General features: G+C 41.3%; 1 protein-coding gene across 2 annotated transcripts in view; it reads right to left on the bottom strand.

Annotated features, from left to right (window-relative positions):
• The window catches only part of CXADR (CXADR Ig-like cell adhesion molecule), a 41,849-nt gene extending 27,785 nt beyond the window's left edge, over positions 1-14,064 (bottom strand). For both annotated transcript variants that reach the window (XM_033128247.1, XM_033128236.1), the window contains exon 1: positions 13,851-14,064. In XM_033128247.1, the coding sequence (XP_032984138.1) occupies positions 13,851-13,893 (43 nt within the window). In that variant the 5' untranslated portion in view covers positions 13,894-14,064. The remainder of the gene's footprint in view (positions 1-13,850) is intronic.
• Between the last annotated feature and the right edge of the window lie 2,888 nt (positions 14,065-16,952).

Here is a 16,952-nt window from a genome sequence, read left to right as displayed (position 1 = left end):
TTCTTCTGAAACATCATCATAATGTACCAAATGTGTCCTTCTGGCTGACGATCTTAATTGGGGCTTATTTTGGGGTAGGTCTTACTTTTGGGGAAATACGGTACTACAGATGTTTGGGTTAGCAGGTAAGTCACTGTGATATTCCAAAATCTGTGCAAAAATGCAACTGCCATGTTATTTGGATCATTTCCTTCTCCCCTTCAACAGATGCTAATTCCAAACTGTGCCAAAGTCTTTCTCACCAGGAAGTAGCAAGGGATCAGCAATATTTAAAAGACCTAAATAATGAGTATTTCTAGAAAGCAAAAAGAAAAATACTTTAAATTATGTTAATAGTAGTTAACCAGTCCAACCAGGCTTTTAATGTTGCTGAGGTACTGAAGAAAACATAGGAAATTAGAAATTATGCTCTTTGCTGTCTAAGAGTTTTAGTTGTTTACTCCGTGTGTGCCACTCAGTACAGTATGTTAACATGTACTTAGAGCTAAGAAAATAACACAGTCAGATAAGTTAATAACAATGAGAAATGACACTAAGTATACTTATTTGCTTTTCTATGTAGTTTTTTTAAATATAAATTCCCAGCTCCCCACCCCCAATGAGAAATCAAAAAGCAGGTGCCCAGGAAATAAACTGAGATGGAAACCATCATCTTAACGAGAAATAGTAACTAACAGTGATTGAGTACTTATTATGTGCTAGGCGCTTTTCAAAATACTTTGTGCAGAATAATTCTTTCAATTCTCAACAATTCTGAGGGAGGTACAACTATTATCCCTATTGTAAAATGAAGAGATCGAGTCACCAAGAGTTACCTAAGCTACTAAGGGAGCAAGATACAGATCTAGGCAGCCAGGCTCCCAAGCCACACTGAACCAGTAAGCAGCAGTCCCAGTAATCACCCTGGACAGAGAGATTTTGTTTTAAAAATCGCTATAAAACACAGTATGTTATTAGATTCCAATCACTGTGGTGGAGGAGAGTTCAGAATGTATATTATTCCTCTCCTTTATAAAATATCTAAGGAGACATTTTAGGTAGCACGCGGTTCGGGAGTTTGGGGGAACATTTTTTTTTTTTTTAATAACAGGGAAATAAATACCAGACTAGGAATCTGTTGTCAGGTTTTCCACAAGAAAAGCTTGATCATTCTGGACACACTGCTTCTCTAGGGCACAAACATAAATTAAGGGTGTTGAACTGAATTATCTCTTTCAGATCTAAATATGTCCTGATTTTAGACCATCAATCAACCAACAAACCCTCCCTAGACACCCATCTCCTCCCCTGCCCCACAACTCAAAAACAGTAACAGCGGTTCTCCAAATGCAGCCATTTCTGAAACGGTAGCATATGGATTTAAAGAAGCAGTTCTCCCCATTAATAGCGTGGGTTCTAAATTCGGACTGGGGTTCACATTCAAACTGAGCTTTCTAAATGCTTGGCCATAGGCAAGGTTCTAGCCTTTTTAAGTCTTAAATGTTTTCTTCTTTAAAATGGGAATTAATAGTAATAATGCCTACTTCACTATAGGGATATTAAATAAAATAAAACACGTAAAGCATTAGGACAACCTGGTATGATCCTTTTCAAACAAACGGTATCTCCTGTGACAATTCATTGTCATCTTATATGCCTGTCACTACTACTGGCATATAAACTCCTCTGGTGTTGGGAAGGTATCTTTTAATTTTTTATCCCTTACACCTAGCATATAGGAAGAACTCAAAATTTGCTGTGTAAATAAGTAACACTGGAATGTAAGTTCGAGGTTTGGGAATCACCATTGGTGACTGCGGCCTAATCTGGTCTAGTGAAATGCTTTGTGGGGCGTAGCAATGGGGTATGTCTGACGACAGAGGCTGAAGTCTGAATAGAGACAGAAACGGTATCTCCTGTGTAGAGACAGTAAGTGGATGACGACTGTTTTGAGGAACTTGTCTCTCAAGGACAGGAGAAAAATAATTGAGTGTGATGTGTGGTCAAGAAAAGTTTGTTTTGAAGTGAGAAATGCAGAGCATGTTTGTAAGTCAAAAGGAAAGAGCAATAGAATGGGAGAGGTTAAAAATACATAAAGTAGAACACTCAGAGCCTGAAGGAGCAAGACCCCAGAAAAGAATGACGATAACGCAGAAAGTGGGAGCTCAGACACCTTTAAATAAGAACGGAGGGAAGGACATAAGAGGATCAATACAATTATGGATAAGTGTTGAGGAAGTGGAGCAACTGCAACTCTCAGAGTCTGTTGGTGGGAGTGTCAACTGATATGACTAACTTTGGAAAACTGTTTGGCCAAATCGGTCATAGCTAAGCATATAACCTACAGGACCCCAGAAACTCCATTCATGTATGCACATGTGCACGAAAACCCACACATGAGAATGTCACAGCAGCATTTTTCGCAATAGCCAAAAAATGGAGGAAAAAAGTGTCCATCAACAGTAGAATGGGTAGATCAATTGTAGTAGAGTCACAATAGAACACCATACAGCCGGGCAATGAATAAATGAGAGCTACACAACATGAATAATCTTACAAACGTGAAAGTGAAAGTCAGACAAAAAGCACAGACTATATAATTCCACTTATATAAAGCATTAACACTAACCTATACCGTTCGAAATCAGAAGAGAGAGAAGAAAGTGACTGGAGGGGGAATGAGGGGACTTCTGCAATGCTCTATTTCTTGATCTGGGTGATAATGACTTAGATATGTCTCCTCACCTGCACACTTATAAATAATGCTCTAAACGGCCTATTTTTCTACATAGGAATGCCCTACTTCAAATAACACATTTAAAAATAAATGTAAAAAGAGTTGGAGACAAAAGTTATTTTTCTTGTTTTTGTTAAAAATAAAATGTGCTGATGTTTTATAAATGTACTTTTACAAAAACAATAGCCAAATGACAGTAAACCCAGTCTCCTTTTGTACAGTGGTGCCTTTGCACTTTCTCCCCAGCTGTGCACCGCAGGCCAGGAGGAGCAGAAGCAGGAAACTGGCCTGGAGTGTTGATCCACATCAGGAATGGGAGGGCGCTGAGGTCTGGTCTGACTGTGGGAACCAGAATTAGTGAAGAAAAAGTCTGGTCGTAAAGTGACCAGAAGAGGGTGAGGGTGGAAGAGGGCGGTAAGGGCTCAGAGATCTCACTGAGCAGAGTGACAGAAGCTCAAGACAGCGGGGAGACAGTGATAATAGAGTTTCAAAACTTCAGAGGAAGGACTAAGTATAAGGAGAGGGTTACCCATTCCCAAATAAAATGGACAGAAAATCACTGTATTTGAGAGGTCAAGGAACTGTGGTATAGGATGTTGGGAAAGTGAACTGTAAAAAACGTAAATCCTAAAACGCCAAGATAATGCTATAATGGAGGGGGAGGGGAGGGGACAGGAGTATGAGGTATAGGGGTTCATAATGAGTCACCCCAAGATGTACATCTGTAGGATGCAGATTATTTTGAGCTAAAGGCAAATGAAATCCTTAAGACTCCAGAGAAATTCTGCCCTCCCCTGTTACCTACCTAGAAGTTGAATTACGGGCCTTGCCCATAATAAGCTATATGGCAGGGCAAACAACTAATTACTGAACATCTGCTCTTTTTATGTCCTGCAGTGACCTTCTGAAGCCCCGAGGCACCTTACCTCACCCTTCACTCAGAGCGTTGTGTGTACATCATTTTAACTTTCTTTTCCTGAGACTCTCGTGTATTGGGCTCTTTCTCATATATGTGGGTTCCCATATGTACATTTGTATTAAATTTGGTTTTCTCTTGTTTATCTGTCTCATGTATATATAATCATTAGACCAGCCCAAAGAGGCAAGTTTCTTCCTCAGTGGCAAGGCATTTCTTCGTCAATGTGGAAAAGCAACCGGAAGTTAGGTATAAGCAGGAGCCTCAAGGGCTGAAGGGTTCGTACACAACGTGGAGGGAAAATGGTCTGGAGAAGCCAGGGGAACGCGAAGAGAATAATCAGAAAACCACACGTTTTTACATTGCATGGCACATCTGCTCCGATCCCCACTGTGCTCTGCTGAGTATCACAGCTGAGTAAGTACCTGACTCCCTCCTCTAGGTTGAAGCTTGCTGAGAGTATCCAAATGTGTCTTTCTCTTATCTCCTGAAGCACCTATTTCAACACCTTACCCATATATGTGCACACATTATTTACTTACCCCCAAACTTCATCCACAGAGACTGATGCTCTGTGTAAGATTTAATATATAATTTATAAATCAGGACCCAAGGAAAACATGTTATAATTGAAAGCCAGACAAGGGGAGTTACAAATGTGAACATGTAGACAGACAGATTTTCTGTAAGTATTTGTTGAATTATAATAGATTGGGACTCACCTCTTTCTCACCACACACACACACACACACACACACACACACACACAAACACTCATCTCAAGAAAGCATTCAAATTACAATTCTGATCAAAATGAAGTCTCAACCTTTTTTCAATCTATGTAGTATACTGCCTCCCCTATGTTCTCTAATACACAGATGCTAATTTCAGAATTCTCTGGCAAAATAAATGCAAATAGGATGTTTTGAATTATGGGTAAAGGAGATCCCGTTGCCATGGTGAATATTTTCATCACCTTCATAGAATAATCTGTACTGCTCCATTTTAAGAAAGCTGCCTTTGCCTCCTTGCTCATAAAATCCTCAGGCTCTCTTCTCTTCCTTTAATTAGCATGAGACAGGAATAGTGACTGAGTACTTGGCACACACACACACAAAAAAGAAAAACTCAGGTGAAGTGGCTTACAAAGATGAAACTACAAAAAATAAAAAAGCAAAGAAATAGACATAGCAAAATGAGTAAATGTTATCTCTTTATGAAAAATCTCAAAGTTAATAAAGAAAGGGTTGATTACAATAAGAAAATCATCCCTGTTATAAGCATGTCTAACTTGATTGCCTCAATCTTGGCATTAATTCCTTTCTAATATCCCAAAGTGAATTCAAATTTCCCTAGCAACCATCACCAGGGGCCCTTCTATCCTTATTTTCTACCTCACAATAAATGCATTCATTTCCCCCATAGGCAACTTAAAAATGTGATTTCTCTGCATAGATTTGCTTTTTCTGCCTTAGACCTGAAATATAAATGCATATAACTATTGAATAAGGACCGTTGATATAATTTGGTGCATACGTAACAAATGCTCTGATGATTACAAGAAACTAATTAAGAAACAAGAGACTTCAGCTTGTTGCCAACAGGAAACCTATGTAATACAAACAATTATTTTTGAGTTAAAAATCTCATGAGAGCAATTCCAAAGGCACGTTCCATTTGACAAAGCTATTTTGATAGCACACCAACCCATCCTTTTTTATTTACTGGAATGTTCTGAGACTATATATGGTGGAAGGTGATTCGAAATAAAACTCTAAGTTCTAGACTGGTGCTGGCCACATATGGCAGCTGAACACTTGAAATGTGGCTACTGCAAACTGAGATGTGCTGAAGGTCAAATATTGACCAGATCACTAAGGCTAACTATAAAACAGAAATTTTAATCTCAATAATGTTTAATTTGATTACGTATGGAAATATTTTATATATATTGGGTTAAACAAAATATATTCTTCTTGACGAACTAGATTGTCTCACAATTCTGGTCTTAATAAAGGTATAATCTGCTAGGGCTGAGGAAGAGACGAAGAGCTCCAATGCCATCTGAATTCTACCACTCCCATAACATCTCCAGATGTGTTGAAAGAAGGGCAGAAAAAAACTTTTTAAATTTAAAAAAATGAATATACATTTTTTTCACTTACAAAAAATATATTAATTTGTATATGTATATTCAAATTAACTTCACTTAATCTTTTTACTTTTAAATGCCACTACCAGAAAATTTTAAATTACACATGCGGCTTGCATTATATTTTTATTGGACAGCACTGTTTAGACCAATGCCGCAATTTATTAGACTTAGGCCTTGGTTTTAGGATTTGATTCCTATAAATGAGATTGTACATAATATGAGGTATTCTTCCTAACCCAAGGTTGTCAGGAAGAATGGATTCAAATGAGATGCGTGTGAAATTGTCTTAAAAAATAAGGTAAGATCACTTTTCTACCCCAGAGTAACCAGTTCATTCTAAAAGTATCAGATATCACATTGTACAACCAAGTAGATTAAAAAGTCCTCTCAATTCTTACTGTAGAACTACCTGAAACAAAACACTTGAAAGTTTTTGTCTGGTCTAGCAGAGAAAAACCCATGGGAATTGTCTGGTATTCAAGAGTTCAAAGCACTCTCCACACTGGGGAATCAGACTGAGGAGGGTCAGCTAGAGTCACTCTAAAAACTTAACAAAGAAAGATGTGGCTCAACACCTTTCATTCACTGTATCCGAATGTTCCTTGAGATTCCTTGAGAGCATTTCAATCTGTGCAGCCAAACCATCCTTCCTGTGGATAAACCTATACTCACAAAGAACATACAACTACACTGGAAAAGTGAAAAAGTAACCACGATTAGTTATGATATTTCTTCTTGAAATCTATACACATTTTTATCTCTTAGAAGTAAATAAAAACGAAGTCATTCCGATTCCAACTGATAAAATACCTTGGAAAGAATGAAAGTGACCTTAATAGTTTCCAAAGGATTTTGTGTTATCTCAACATGTATAAACACCTGTTAATTTGACTGTTAATCCTTTTCCTCAGCAACTATCAAAGGACAAACTAAACCAAGCCATTGGTTTCACATCTACCCTAAAAATAGACGTATTCACTCCTTCCCTTCTAAGAGCACCCAGCCCATTAAAATAAACTGCAAACACTGCTGACTCAAGTGAAGGTCTTTAAAGCTTAAACTCTAATTGGCTAACTCTGCTAGGAACCACAATGTATGTGTCAATGAGGTGAGGGAAGAAAGGCTACAGAAAAGACCGGTGGGAAAGCATCAAAGATAAAATGTCTTTACGTCACCATTTTGCCATTGAATATAGAAACATTTAACTTCCTTCCCATTTTGTTTTACATGGAGACAGGAATGGATTCAACAAAGTGAACAAATTACAAAGAAACACCACTAATAGAGCCCCAAAAGAACACCAAAGCAAACCATGAACTCGGTACCAGCTTCCTAGACAGATCACTTCACCATGACGTGACACTCTTCCATCCCCCTCACACTCCGCCATTTGTAATTTCAGCCCCACTGAAGAAACCAAGTAGAAAATAAGGTAGGGAACTACTGATCCTTACTTCTACTTAGCACCACTCTTAATAGAAACCAATCTAATTCCAATACCAATCTAACAATTATTCCAGAATATCAGATTTGTTTTCTTAAACAATACAATACAGATGAAAGACAGCAAAATAAAGCCATAAGCTCATTTTAGTTAGATAAATTTTAATTACTTTCTGGGTTACTTTAATAATTACAGTTCATAGCCATTATTTGCTGGCCACCAAATGAACCAAATCAAAAGTTCCCAGTCTCGGGTCTCGCGTTTATTTAATTATACTTTACAATGATTTGTGGATAGAGGAAAGATGGAAACACAGAGAGGGGGGAGAACAGGCTGCAAACAAGAGATTAACATAAGACTAGCGTGGTCATATAAATTCATTCCATTACAGAATGCATGGCGGCACGCACGCACACACGCACACACACACACAGCTGGCTGATGCACGACACTGAGCCCAGCCCTGCTCACCTCTTCCACAATGTACCTATTCTTGACCTTCAAATGTACTTTCCTGACTAGGTCTTTTTCTCAAGCCAACAAACACGAATTCCTGTCTAGTATACCTTTTATTTATTCAATTAACAAGCACTGTGATATATATACATATATATACATATACGTATATATATATATGTATATATATATGGGAATGAAATTAAGAATAAACAATCCCTGACCTCATAAAATGTACAGTCAGTTGAGGAAAAACAATCACAAAAAAGGAAAGCTTGATTAAGTGTTAGAACATGCCCCACTATCAGGAAGTGCCTGGAGCATAGGGGAAAGCTCACGTACTGGTAGTCAGATGCCAATGATGAAGCTATTTCGAGCATCTTGAGAGATATGTGGATAAGCTGGAATAGAGGCTGGAGAGAAACAGTGACTTAGCAACTGACTGGACGTCAGCCAGTGAAAGGCTAGGAAGAGTCAAGTAAGATACCCAGATTTCTGCCTGGGCATTGTGGTGAGTGAAAATGCCACTTACTGTTTAGAGGAACAGTGGTATGCAGATAGGTTCAATGGGAGGTGTCTGTGGGAAGTCTAGGCAGAGATGTCAAATGGGTGGTTTAAAACTATGGGCAAAGCTTACGCAATAGACCAGAAACAGACGAGAGGCTATATAAGGACAGTGGCAACTGAAGCCATAAACTGAGGAGCCCCAACATTTAAGGTACAAGGAGGAAACTGGTCCCACAAACAAAAAAAAGGAACGAGATTCTAGGTCTGGGTGGCTGGAAGTCCGTAGAGCCCTTATCCGCTGGCTTCTACCTTTTCCCCTGGGTCGGCTACTGTCCCCTGGAATTACAGCTACACTGTCAAACCAACTGCAAGGGCACAGTACATTTCTCATTCCCCACTTACCTGAGGCTCACTCCTAAATCAATTAAAATCTAGCTTTACTCTAACCGCTACAAAAGCTGTCCTCCCTGTGGAATCGAATTTCCTGAAGGTTCTCAATAATCTCCTAAAGGTAAGACTCACTAGCCTCATCTGTGCCAGTTTCTAGGATAGCCTCATCTTCTAGTTCTCTCTCCTGCATTCCCTCTCACTCCTTATCGGTCACCTCCTGGCTACTTGCTAGCTGTTGATTTTCCCAGGATCATCTTTCACCTTCTCTTCTAGTCCTACCTGCTTTTCCCGGTTAACCTTACACAGATGCCACGTATCGGCGGTGTTCTCAATTCTCTATCTCTGATCTTCGCCTCTCTCCTGAGATCCAGTCCTTTGGGGAAATCTTCCTACTGGATATTTTTTACCTTCATTCCCCTCAGGCACCTCAAATACAATCCGTGCAAACTCAAGCTCATTGTCACGTCCCCAAAACTTGCTCCTCTCCTCTTTATCCCCTGTAGGTTAGTGACATCACCGTTCACTCAAGCCAGAAATATTACTTCTCTCCCAACTTTTTTTTTTTTTAACCTCTCCTTCAACCAGCCAGATACCAGGTTCTACTGCATCTCTCCCAAAACAACTTTTCAGGTCAAAGAGGAAGCCCAACACCAGTCTGCTGTGTTTCAACAGAGGCTGTGTATGTCCGGATCATTTCACATGGATTCTTACCTCGTATGTATCAGTTCTGCCTGCCTCCAGAATGCTGCAGAGTTCTGCATCACTCAAAAGAATGATGTCAGTGTATATAACCTCACTTCTTTAATGCCCCCTCCACAAGCTTCTTAGTGCCACGGGGGCATGGGGGGAGGAGGGTTATCTTGACAAATGTCTATTTATTTGTAATCTCCTAGTAAGTTCCTGAAACAGCCTTTAGATCTTTGCCCACTCAAGTATGGTCAGCAGGGACATCAGAGGGAACTTGTTAAAATGCAAAATCAGACCCTACCCCACAATTTTTCAGGTGCACATCAAAAGTTTGAGAAGTGCTGGTTAGATGCTTTATATATGCACTGAATTTCTCAACTCACACAATTTCTCAACTGTAAGACACATCATACCCTTTCAAATCGCCACATCTTTGCAAAAGCTGTGCCATCTGCTGGGAATGTTCTATCAAACCTGTACCCTGCTAAGTCCTATACTACTGTAAGGGCACCTAGAACAAGCATAGTACATAGGAGGCCACAAATATGTGCACGATTGATCATTTAATAAATTAATTAATAGATGAGTCCGAGGTACTGAAGTGCATTCAGTCGGAAGTTGAATGTGAGGCAGCTGGAAATAGGGGCCCAGAATTCAAAGGAGAAGAGGGCTGAGCTGGCAATATTTTTCAGTCACTAGCAACTACCCTGTTTCCCCGAAAATAAGACCTAGTCGGACAATCAGCTCTAATGCGTCTTTTGGAGCAAATATTAATATAAGACCCAGTACTTATATTATATTATGTTATACTATATTATATTATAAAGACCCAGTCTTACATTAATTTTTGCTCTAAAAGACACATTAGAGTTACTGTCTGGCTAGTTCTCATTTCAGGGGAAACAGGGCATTTGGAAGTTACAATAATCAATAGGTGAAGTCACTCAGGTTTAAAATGGAGACTAAGAGGAACATGGGCCAAATCCCGGGGAAGGTCGATATTTCAGGGACCTATTGTAGAAAGCAGTGAAAAACAGGTTAACAGGGTAGGAAAGAACCAAAATAAGTGTCAAGGAGCTCCAAAAAAATACATGGATTAGGCACAAGATTATTGTTACCTTTGGCAACTGAAATGGGGGCTGAACAGTGAGGTCAGAGATAAAGCAGACACTTGAATTCTTTAAGACTAAGAACTGAACGAGACCAGGCTAGTAAAATGCTCACAAGGACTATCTTTACTGGATAAGAAGGGAAAGAGAAATGGAACCGATGAGAGCTACTATCGTATACATGGGCCTGGTGGCAAAGGTTGAAAACTTTCAGTCACGCCACATTTGCTGAACACTTGCTACTATCTGCCAGGTGCCACAAGCTAACACTGGAACTGTAACAATGAACAATACAGGTAATGCCCTTGCCCTCTGACCTAGTGCAATGAGATAAACTGAGTAATTGGTGGAGCCCCCACAACAGATTAAGGAGCCAATAAAAGGGTGGCTCGCCTGGGAGGAGAGGCAACTTTTGCTCTGGTGGTTGGTACAATGGCACTAATGTAAATGCTGAGAGAGAGGTAAGTGGAGGGGATAAAGTTCATGCCTAATAATCTTCTTTTTTTTTTTTTTTATGTAAAGGAAAAGACTCCAGGAAAGTAAAATGATAAACATTTCACTTTGCTCAACAACCCTGAGGTAGTACGACCCCCATTCTTGATACATAAAGCAACTGAGGCACACAGAGAGGACAGGGACCTACCACCATCAAAGGGCTAACAAGTGGCTGGGAGACCAGAGTCATTGGCCAGGACTTCTTTTAGTTCCCTTCACACTGACAGTGTGAAAAACAGCAGCACCCCAAACTTTATCAAGATCCCCAGACTGCTGGTACATGGGCCACATTAGTCTGCAATACCAGTTTAAGCCCTGGATCCTCTTGTTTTCACAGTGCCTGAAAGTAGTCAACAAAGAATTTAAAGGGCTATGAAAAGCCTTCATACTTGGCACACAGTCAAGCCAACAGCAGGTTCTTACTAAATGAGTGATAACCAGTAATAGAAATTTAGGATGTGGATTAGAGGTCATCAGAGGAAAGGAGCTGCTTTAGAGGCAGAATAGCATAGTTATAAGAGCAAGCACTAAGGAGGAAATCTGTGACCTTTTCAACTTCTACGACCACTCTGTGCCTCGGTTTCCCCACAACAGGGATAATACATAGGGTTGCTAGATAGATTGAGTATGTGTAAAACCCCTATTTAATTGCTCAATCAAGGCTTTAATGTTATTACCATTGCAACTGCTCTAAGACAACTGGCCCTACCATTACCAGTACTGTATAGTATGACGTGCTATGAGGTTGGCAATCAAAACGCATCCAAAGGAGTTTCACCAGCAACCAGAGTGTAACACAGAACTCTTTACAACTCCTTTAGAGACAGAATTAGAGGGAGGTCTACTGCTGATAGCACTGCAATTTTTAAAATATGTAAACCTCCACCTTGTTTTGCCAATTGTCGGAGCCAATCATGCAACCACTCAACGTGAGGTCATAGCAATGAATTTCTACATTGGCAAGAGGTATCTGAAGAAATAACTCAAATCCACACATCAATCACATAGTTTTCAAGTTGTCTCCTAAGCTGGAAAATGAAAAATAGTTGTCTTGTTTAGTTAAAGACAATAGTCGTTTAATGAGATGTTCGCTGCACCCTACTGTATACACTTTATGGGCAGAATGACTCTAGCATGTATCAGTATATCCTTGGGTGAGATTGTGCAGACCAAAGTGAAGAATCCAAAAAAAAAAAAAACAAAAAACAAAAAAAAAACCCAAGTATCCAAACATCCCCGGAAAAAGAAATTTCTTTAGATGGTTTATGTTCTTCCACTTTTCTGATTCAGATGTACCCTAAAACACTTTTTTCCCCCACAGAGAACAGAAACACTGTGTTCTCAGTTTCAACTTTAGTTTCATCCTTGACAAAACAAAAATGGGAATGTACCATGTAAATTGGCTGCTGATCCTTCATCTTTTCCAGAAGCTTTACTTCAGAATTTTCAGCCATTCTAAATGATATATACCGGCTTCCCCCAAAATAAGATGTAGCTGGACCATCAGCTCTAATGTGTCTTTTGGAGCAAAAATTAATGTAAGACCCGGTCTTATTTTACTATAAGACTGGGTATAATATAATATAATATCAGTCTGGGTCTTAGATTAATTTTTGCTCCAAAAGACACTTTAGAACTGATGGTCCAGCTACATCTTATTTTCAGGGAAACACGGTATCAAAAAGGTGGAGGTAGTGTTCTAAACTCAGATCGAAGATTAGACTTGTTAATAGAATGTTGATCCCATGAGTAATGCTCACAGCTGTGGCATCCAACAATGGAATTAACATTTCAACAGGAAGTAGAGAGCCATCCCAACAGAAAGGGCCACCTCATCCTGCTTTGGAGCACTTTAGAAATTATCCTTCCGGAGGATACACAAAGTGTGTCTCCTAGGGTCCCCACCTATGGATTTTTTTTTTCTTTAACGAATCATTTAGGTAAAAAAATGAGACAAGGGCTTACTCTGACAAACAACATTAGTTGGTTAAAAAACTGACAAGGAAATAGATCAGTCTTTTAAAGTACCAAGGATTATGCTTTCTAATGGTCCACGCGTTTTTTTAAATGGCTTCTTTTCCCTCCAGAGAAAGGCGCAGTGGAAAAATGGGCTTGGAGAATCCTTTAGGAATTACCCTGTACACGTCATCCCGTCTTATCTTCAAAAGGAACCACCTCCTTATATACTCAAAACCCATGTTACGAATTTCTCCTTCGCACTTTGCACCCGGAACTGCGGAAATCAATACTGCATTTCTGCAGGCACCTACTCTTGATTTCCCAAGGTCTACTCCGAGTTACCGTCTAGCTGGCAGCTCGCGCCTGGGCTAGCCTCTCCGACTAGACCAGGAGCGGGAGCCTTCCCGTTCTTTCAGCGCCTCTTTCCTAGAGGTAGCCTGGACGATCTCAGGCACTGAAAAGCTCAGTGTCCATTTAATCATGGCGTTTGTAATTCGGTCTCCTCGCTTGGACTGCTCGACACCTGAAAACTCGCCGCCCAAGGCTTTTGAAATCGGATAAACCCGGACGGACACTACACCGCGGCTAACAAGGGAAGAGCAAGAGCAAATAAAGCAAAGCCCGGACCGGCGGCCAAGAATGGAGTGGGGGAGATGCCAGGTGCACCCCGCACGCCGCGCGGGGGAGGCCCCTCCACCGCCGCCCCTTATCTCGGGGCTCGGTCCCTAGCTCAGCCCCCGCCCCCGCCCCCGCTCCCCGGACACCCCACGCCCCCGCATGGCTCCCTTCCGAGCCGCTCCGCCTTCGCGGCTCGCGCACCCGGCCGGGCAAAATCACCCCATACAATTCCACCCGCACAACCACGACAGCCGCAAAGCCCCCAAATCGCACCCGTCCTCTCCCCGCCCGCCCGCCCCCTCCCCCACGCCTCATTGTTCCCGGGTGGCCGCAGGCGGCGAGCGCCCCGGGTCTGACCAGTCAATGGGGACACTAGGGATAGAATTGCTCACACTCACCAGCAACTCCACACAGGAGGAGGAAGAGCAGCAGAAGCCCCATGGTGGCGGCGCGGCCGTGGGCGGCGACTGCAGGTAGGGGGATCTCGCCCGGGGTCTGTCTCCCGGCGCCTCGCGCGCTCCCGACTGGCAGGCAACTGCGGCACCTCGGCACCCCAGCCCCACCCCGCCCTCCTTCGCTCGGCAGGTGAAACGCGTCACTTCCGGCAGTGGCTCGGCCGCGCGGGCGCGTGGGGTTGCCATGGCAACCGCGAGCCGGTCGCTGTGCGGGGAGCTCCTCGGCGGGCGTGTGGTGCTGGGAGCGGTGGCTCTCCGCGGCTACTCGCGCCAAGCCCGAGCCTGCGTCCCCGCCCCCATGCCTTCGGTTAAAGCAGAGTTTGTGCACTACGGTCGGGCCCGCCCCTCTCCAGACAACTAAAATTGCGGTCACGCCTTTGCTTCAGGGCGCGCCAGCGGACAATACTCGTCCGCCTGCCGCAGGGACCTGAAGTGCGGCTCTAGCATTTGGCTGCCCGCGCTCACCCCTCCCTTCTCTTAGGGTAGGAGTGGGTGGGGCGTCTCCAGCACGCGTCCCGCCTGTGAGGGTTTGCTGCGCTGCTCGGAGCGGCCGCCTAAGGCTCTGGGGAAGGGCACTAACCCCCAGCATTTGCTTCGGTCTCATTGAGTCGGATGGCCTGATGGAGAAGGCTTGAGAATGCTTTTCCTCATTTCCAGTAATGACTGAACCCCTAAACTGCCGCTACGGACTTGGGCAATACCCAGACTGGCTTTCCTCGCCTTGAATTTAAAGGTTATTCTGGCCCTGAAATTGGCCAACAAAGACCAGTGAGCTGGGAAAGTGGGGCTAAGTGAGGATATTTAAAGGCTTGGGGTAGGAGGTTTGGGGGACCGGGGAATTAGAGATCGTGAATCACCGGGTGCAATGTCCCTTCTTCCTCCTGGTGCCCTCCACACGTGTTCTCATTTCATTTCCCTGCGTGTACTCAGTTGCTCAGGTAGGTTTATTTATAGCTGCCGATTCACCTGTGTTTCCCATCTGTTCCATATCAGGCATGAATTAGAGGAGAGAAGCAGCGTTACGCAGTGGGTAAGTTTTTGGGCTCCGAAATGAGTCAGTAACTGGGCAAACTATTTAGAAACAGCTCCTACCTCTTGGGTAGCTATGAAAACTAGATGAGATAATGCAGGAAAGAATGGTTGGCACCATGCCTGGCACAATAGTAAATAGTAAAGTGGAAGCTAATGAAATTAATATTGGAAAATTCTTATTTATTGAACCAGAAAAATCAGTTATCAGGAAAACCAAAACTGCCCAACTGCAATTTAGCTTGTAGTGTGCAAAAATACCACTACCTGAGCCCCACTCCAGAGATGCTGATTTAACTTGTGTAGAGTGGAATCCTGGCTGATTTAAGAAGAGTTCAGAGTAACCACTAGGGACTTCCTATTAGCTGAAGAAACAGGAATTCTACTGGATATAAATGAAGATATAAAATATTTGGAACCTAAATTTTTACTCACCACATTATACTTTATGAAATTAGAGATTAAGCATTGAAGTTGTTCATATCTATTTCAGACTATTTTATGATAACTTTTCTAGTACTAATCACTAAAAAGTAGCACACATTTGTTATAAAATTGCTGCCGTGAGTGTCTTTTCCACTGGGTTGAAATTAAACCCATTCTACAGGGGTCATCTCAACCACATATTAGAGGAAACCTTTAGAAATTTCCTAAAAGGATATTCATCTTAATTCTTTTCCTTCTGGAACTTTTTTTTTTTTAACATTCCTTACATTTTGCCTCCTGTGGTAGGTATTTTCATGTCTATCAATCACTTCTCTTACTCTTAATCTTTCTAGAAGGCCAAAAAGGCACTCTTGGAAGTGCAACCCATAGTAGATTCTGTAGTATTTGTTGAATGTAAAATATTTAATTCATGTATTAATATATCGACATATATTGATAAAAAAGTACCTCCCAAATCATTACATCTTAATATATCTTTTTAGACTGTACTTTTAACAATGTAAATTTTACAAAATTAAGGTTTTATGCTTCTTTAGGTTATACTTCCAAATGTATCATCTCTAAGAATTAAGTAACTTTGAAAGGAGCAGTTTAATCTTTTTTAGGGAACTATTCTTTTTTAAAAATTATATTAAAGCTGGGGGAAAAATGGGGAAAAGTGATATGTAGTCATCTTTGGACTTTGGTTGTGACTACATTATTTCATATAAACAGTAGCTAAAATTATGCAGTTATCTGAAACTTTTTTTTTTTAATAATGTTTTTGAGATTCATCTCCTTTTTTTTAAATTGGGGAACAGCGTGTTTCTCCAGGGCCCATCAGCTCCAAGTCGTCCTTCAATCGAATTGTGGAGGGCACAGCTCAGCTCGAAGTCCATTTGCCGTTTTCAATCTTTAGTTGCAGGGGGCGCAGCTCGCGCTGTATCCAACTAAGCCATCCGGCTGCCCCTGAAACTTCTTAACAACACCTTTAAAAGCCTTTGTAGCTATTGTAAGTTTGTCAATTGTCTCCTGGAAGCTGTAATGAAATAATCTCATTAATTCTGGAATGTACAAATTGTTGATTGTTTGGCATCTTCAAACCAAGGTAACAAATAGTGCACAATCATTAAATGACTTGCCCTATCTTGGCAAAACACCAAGCACTCCACATTATATAGCCTTTAAACCAGCAGAAAGGTGGTTCTTGGCCCCTCAAAGAAGGTGATAATTAATTGTAGAGACATAAATAATTCTATGGCTAATATAGCATCTGTCCTTACAAAGATTTCTCAGCAGTAATGGATTTTTCAACACACCTACAGATGATTCAAATCCTATAATCACATTCAGAGATTGACTTACACTTAAGAATTAAAGGATTCTCACCTCTTATCATCCTGGAATATGAAGGCATGTGAAGCAAGAAACTTTCTTTCATATGTGACACTGCTGATTTTTATATTTTCTGGAAAATAGTAATGCTAGTATCAAGGAGTGAAGGTTCCTCACGAGTGTGTCCCTATATTACCAACACCATTGGTTTTAAATATTTTTTGAGGTGGGAGGATGGTTGATACCATCCCAGTC

Source organism: Rhinolophus ferrumequinum, chromosome 2, assembly GCF_004115265.2.
Source record: "Rhinolophus ferrumequinum isolate MPI-CBG mRhiFer1 chromosome 2, mRhiFer1_v1.p, whole genome shotgun sequence".
Taxonomy (NCBI): Eukaryota; Metazoa; Chordata; class Mammalia; order Chiroptera; family Rhinolophidae; genus Rhinolophus; species Rhinolophus ferrumequinum.
Note: the sequence above shows the minus strand (reverse complement) of the source record. Positions and strands in the feature narration are given on the sequence as shown.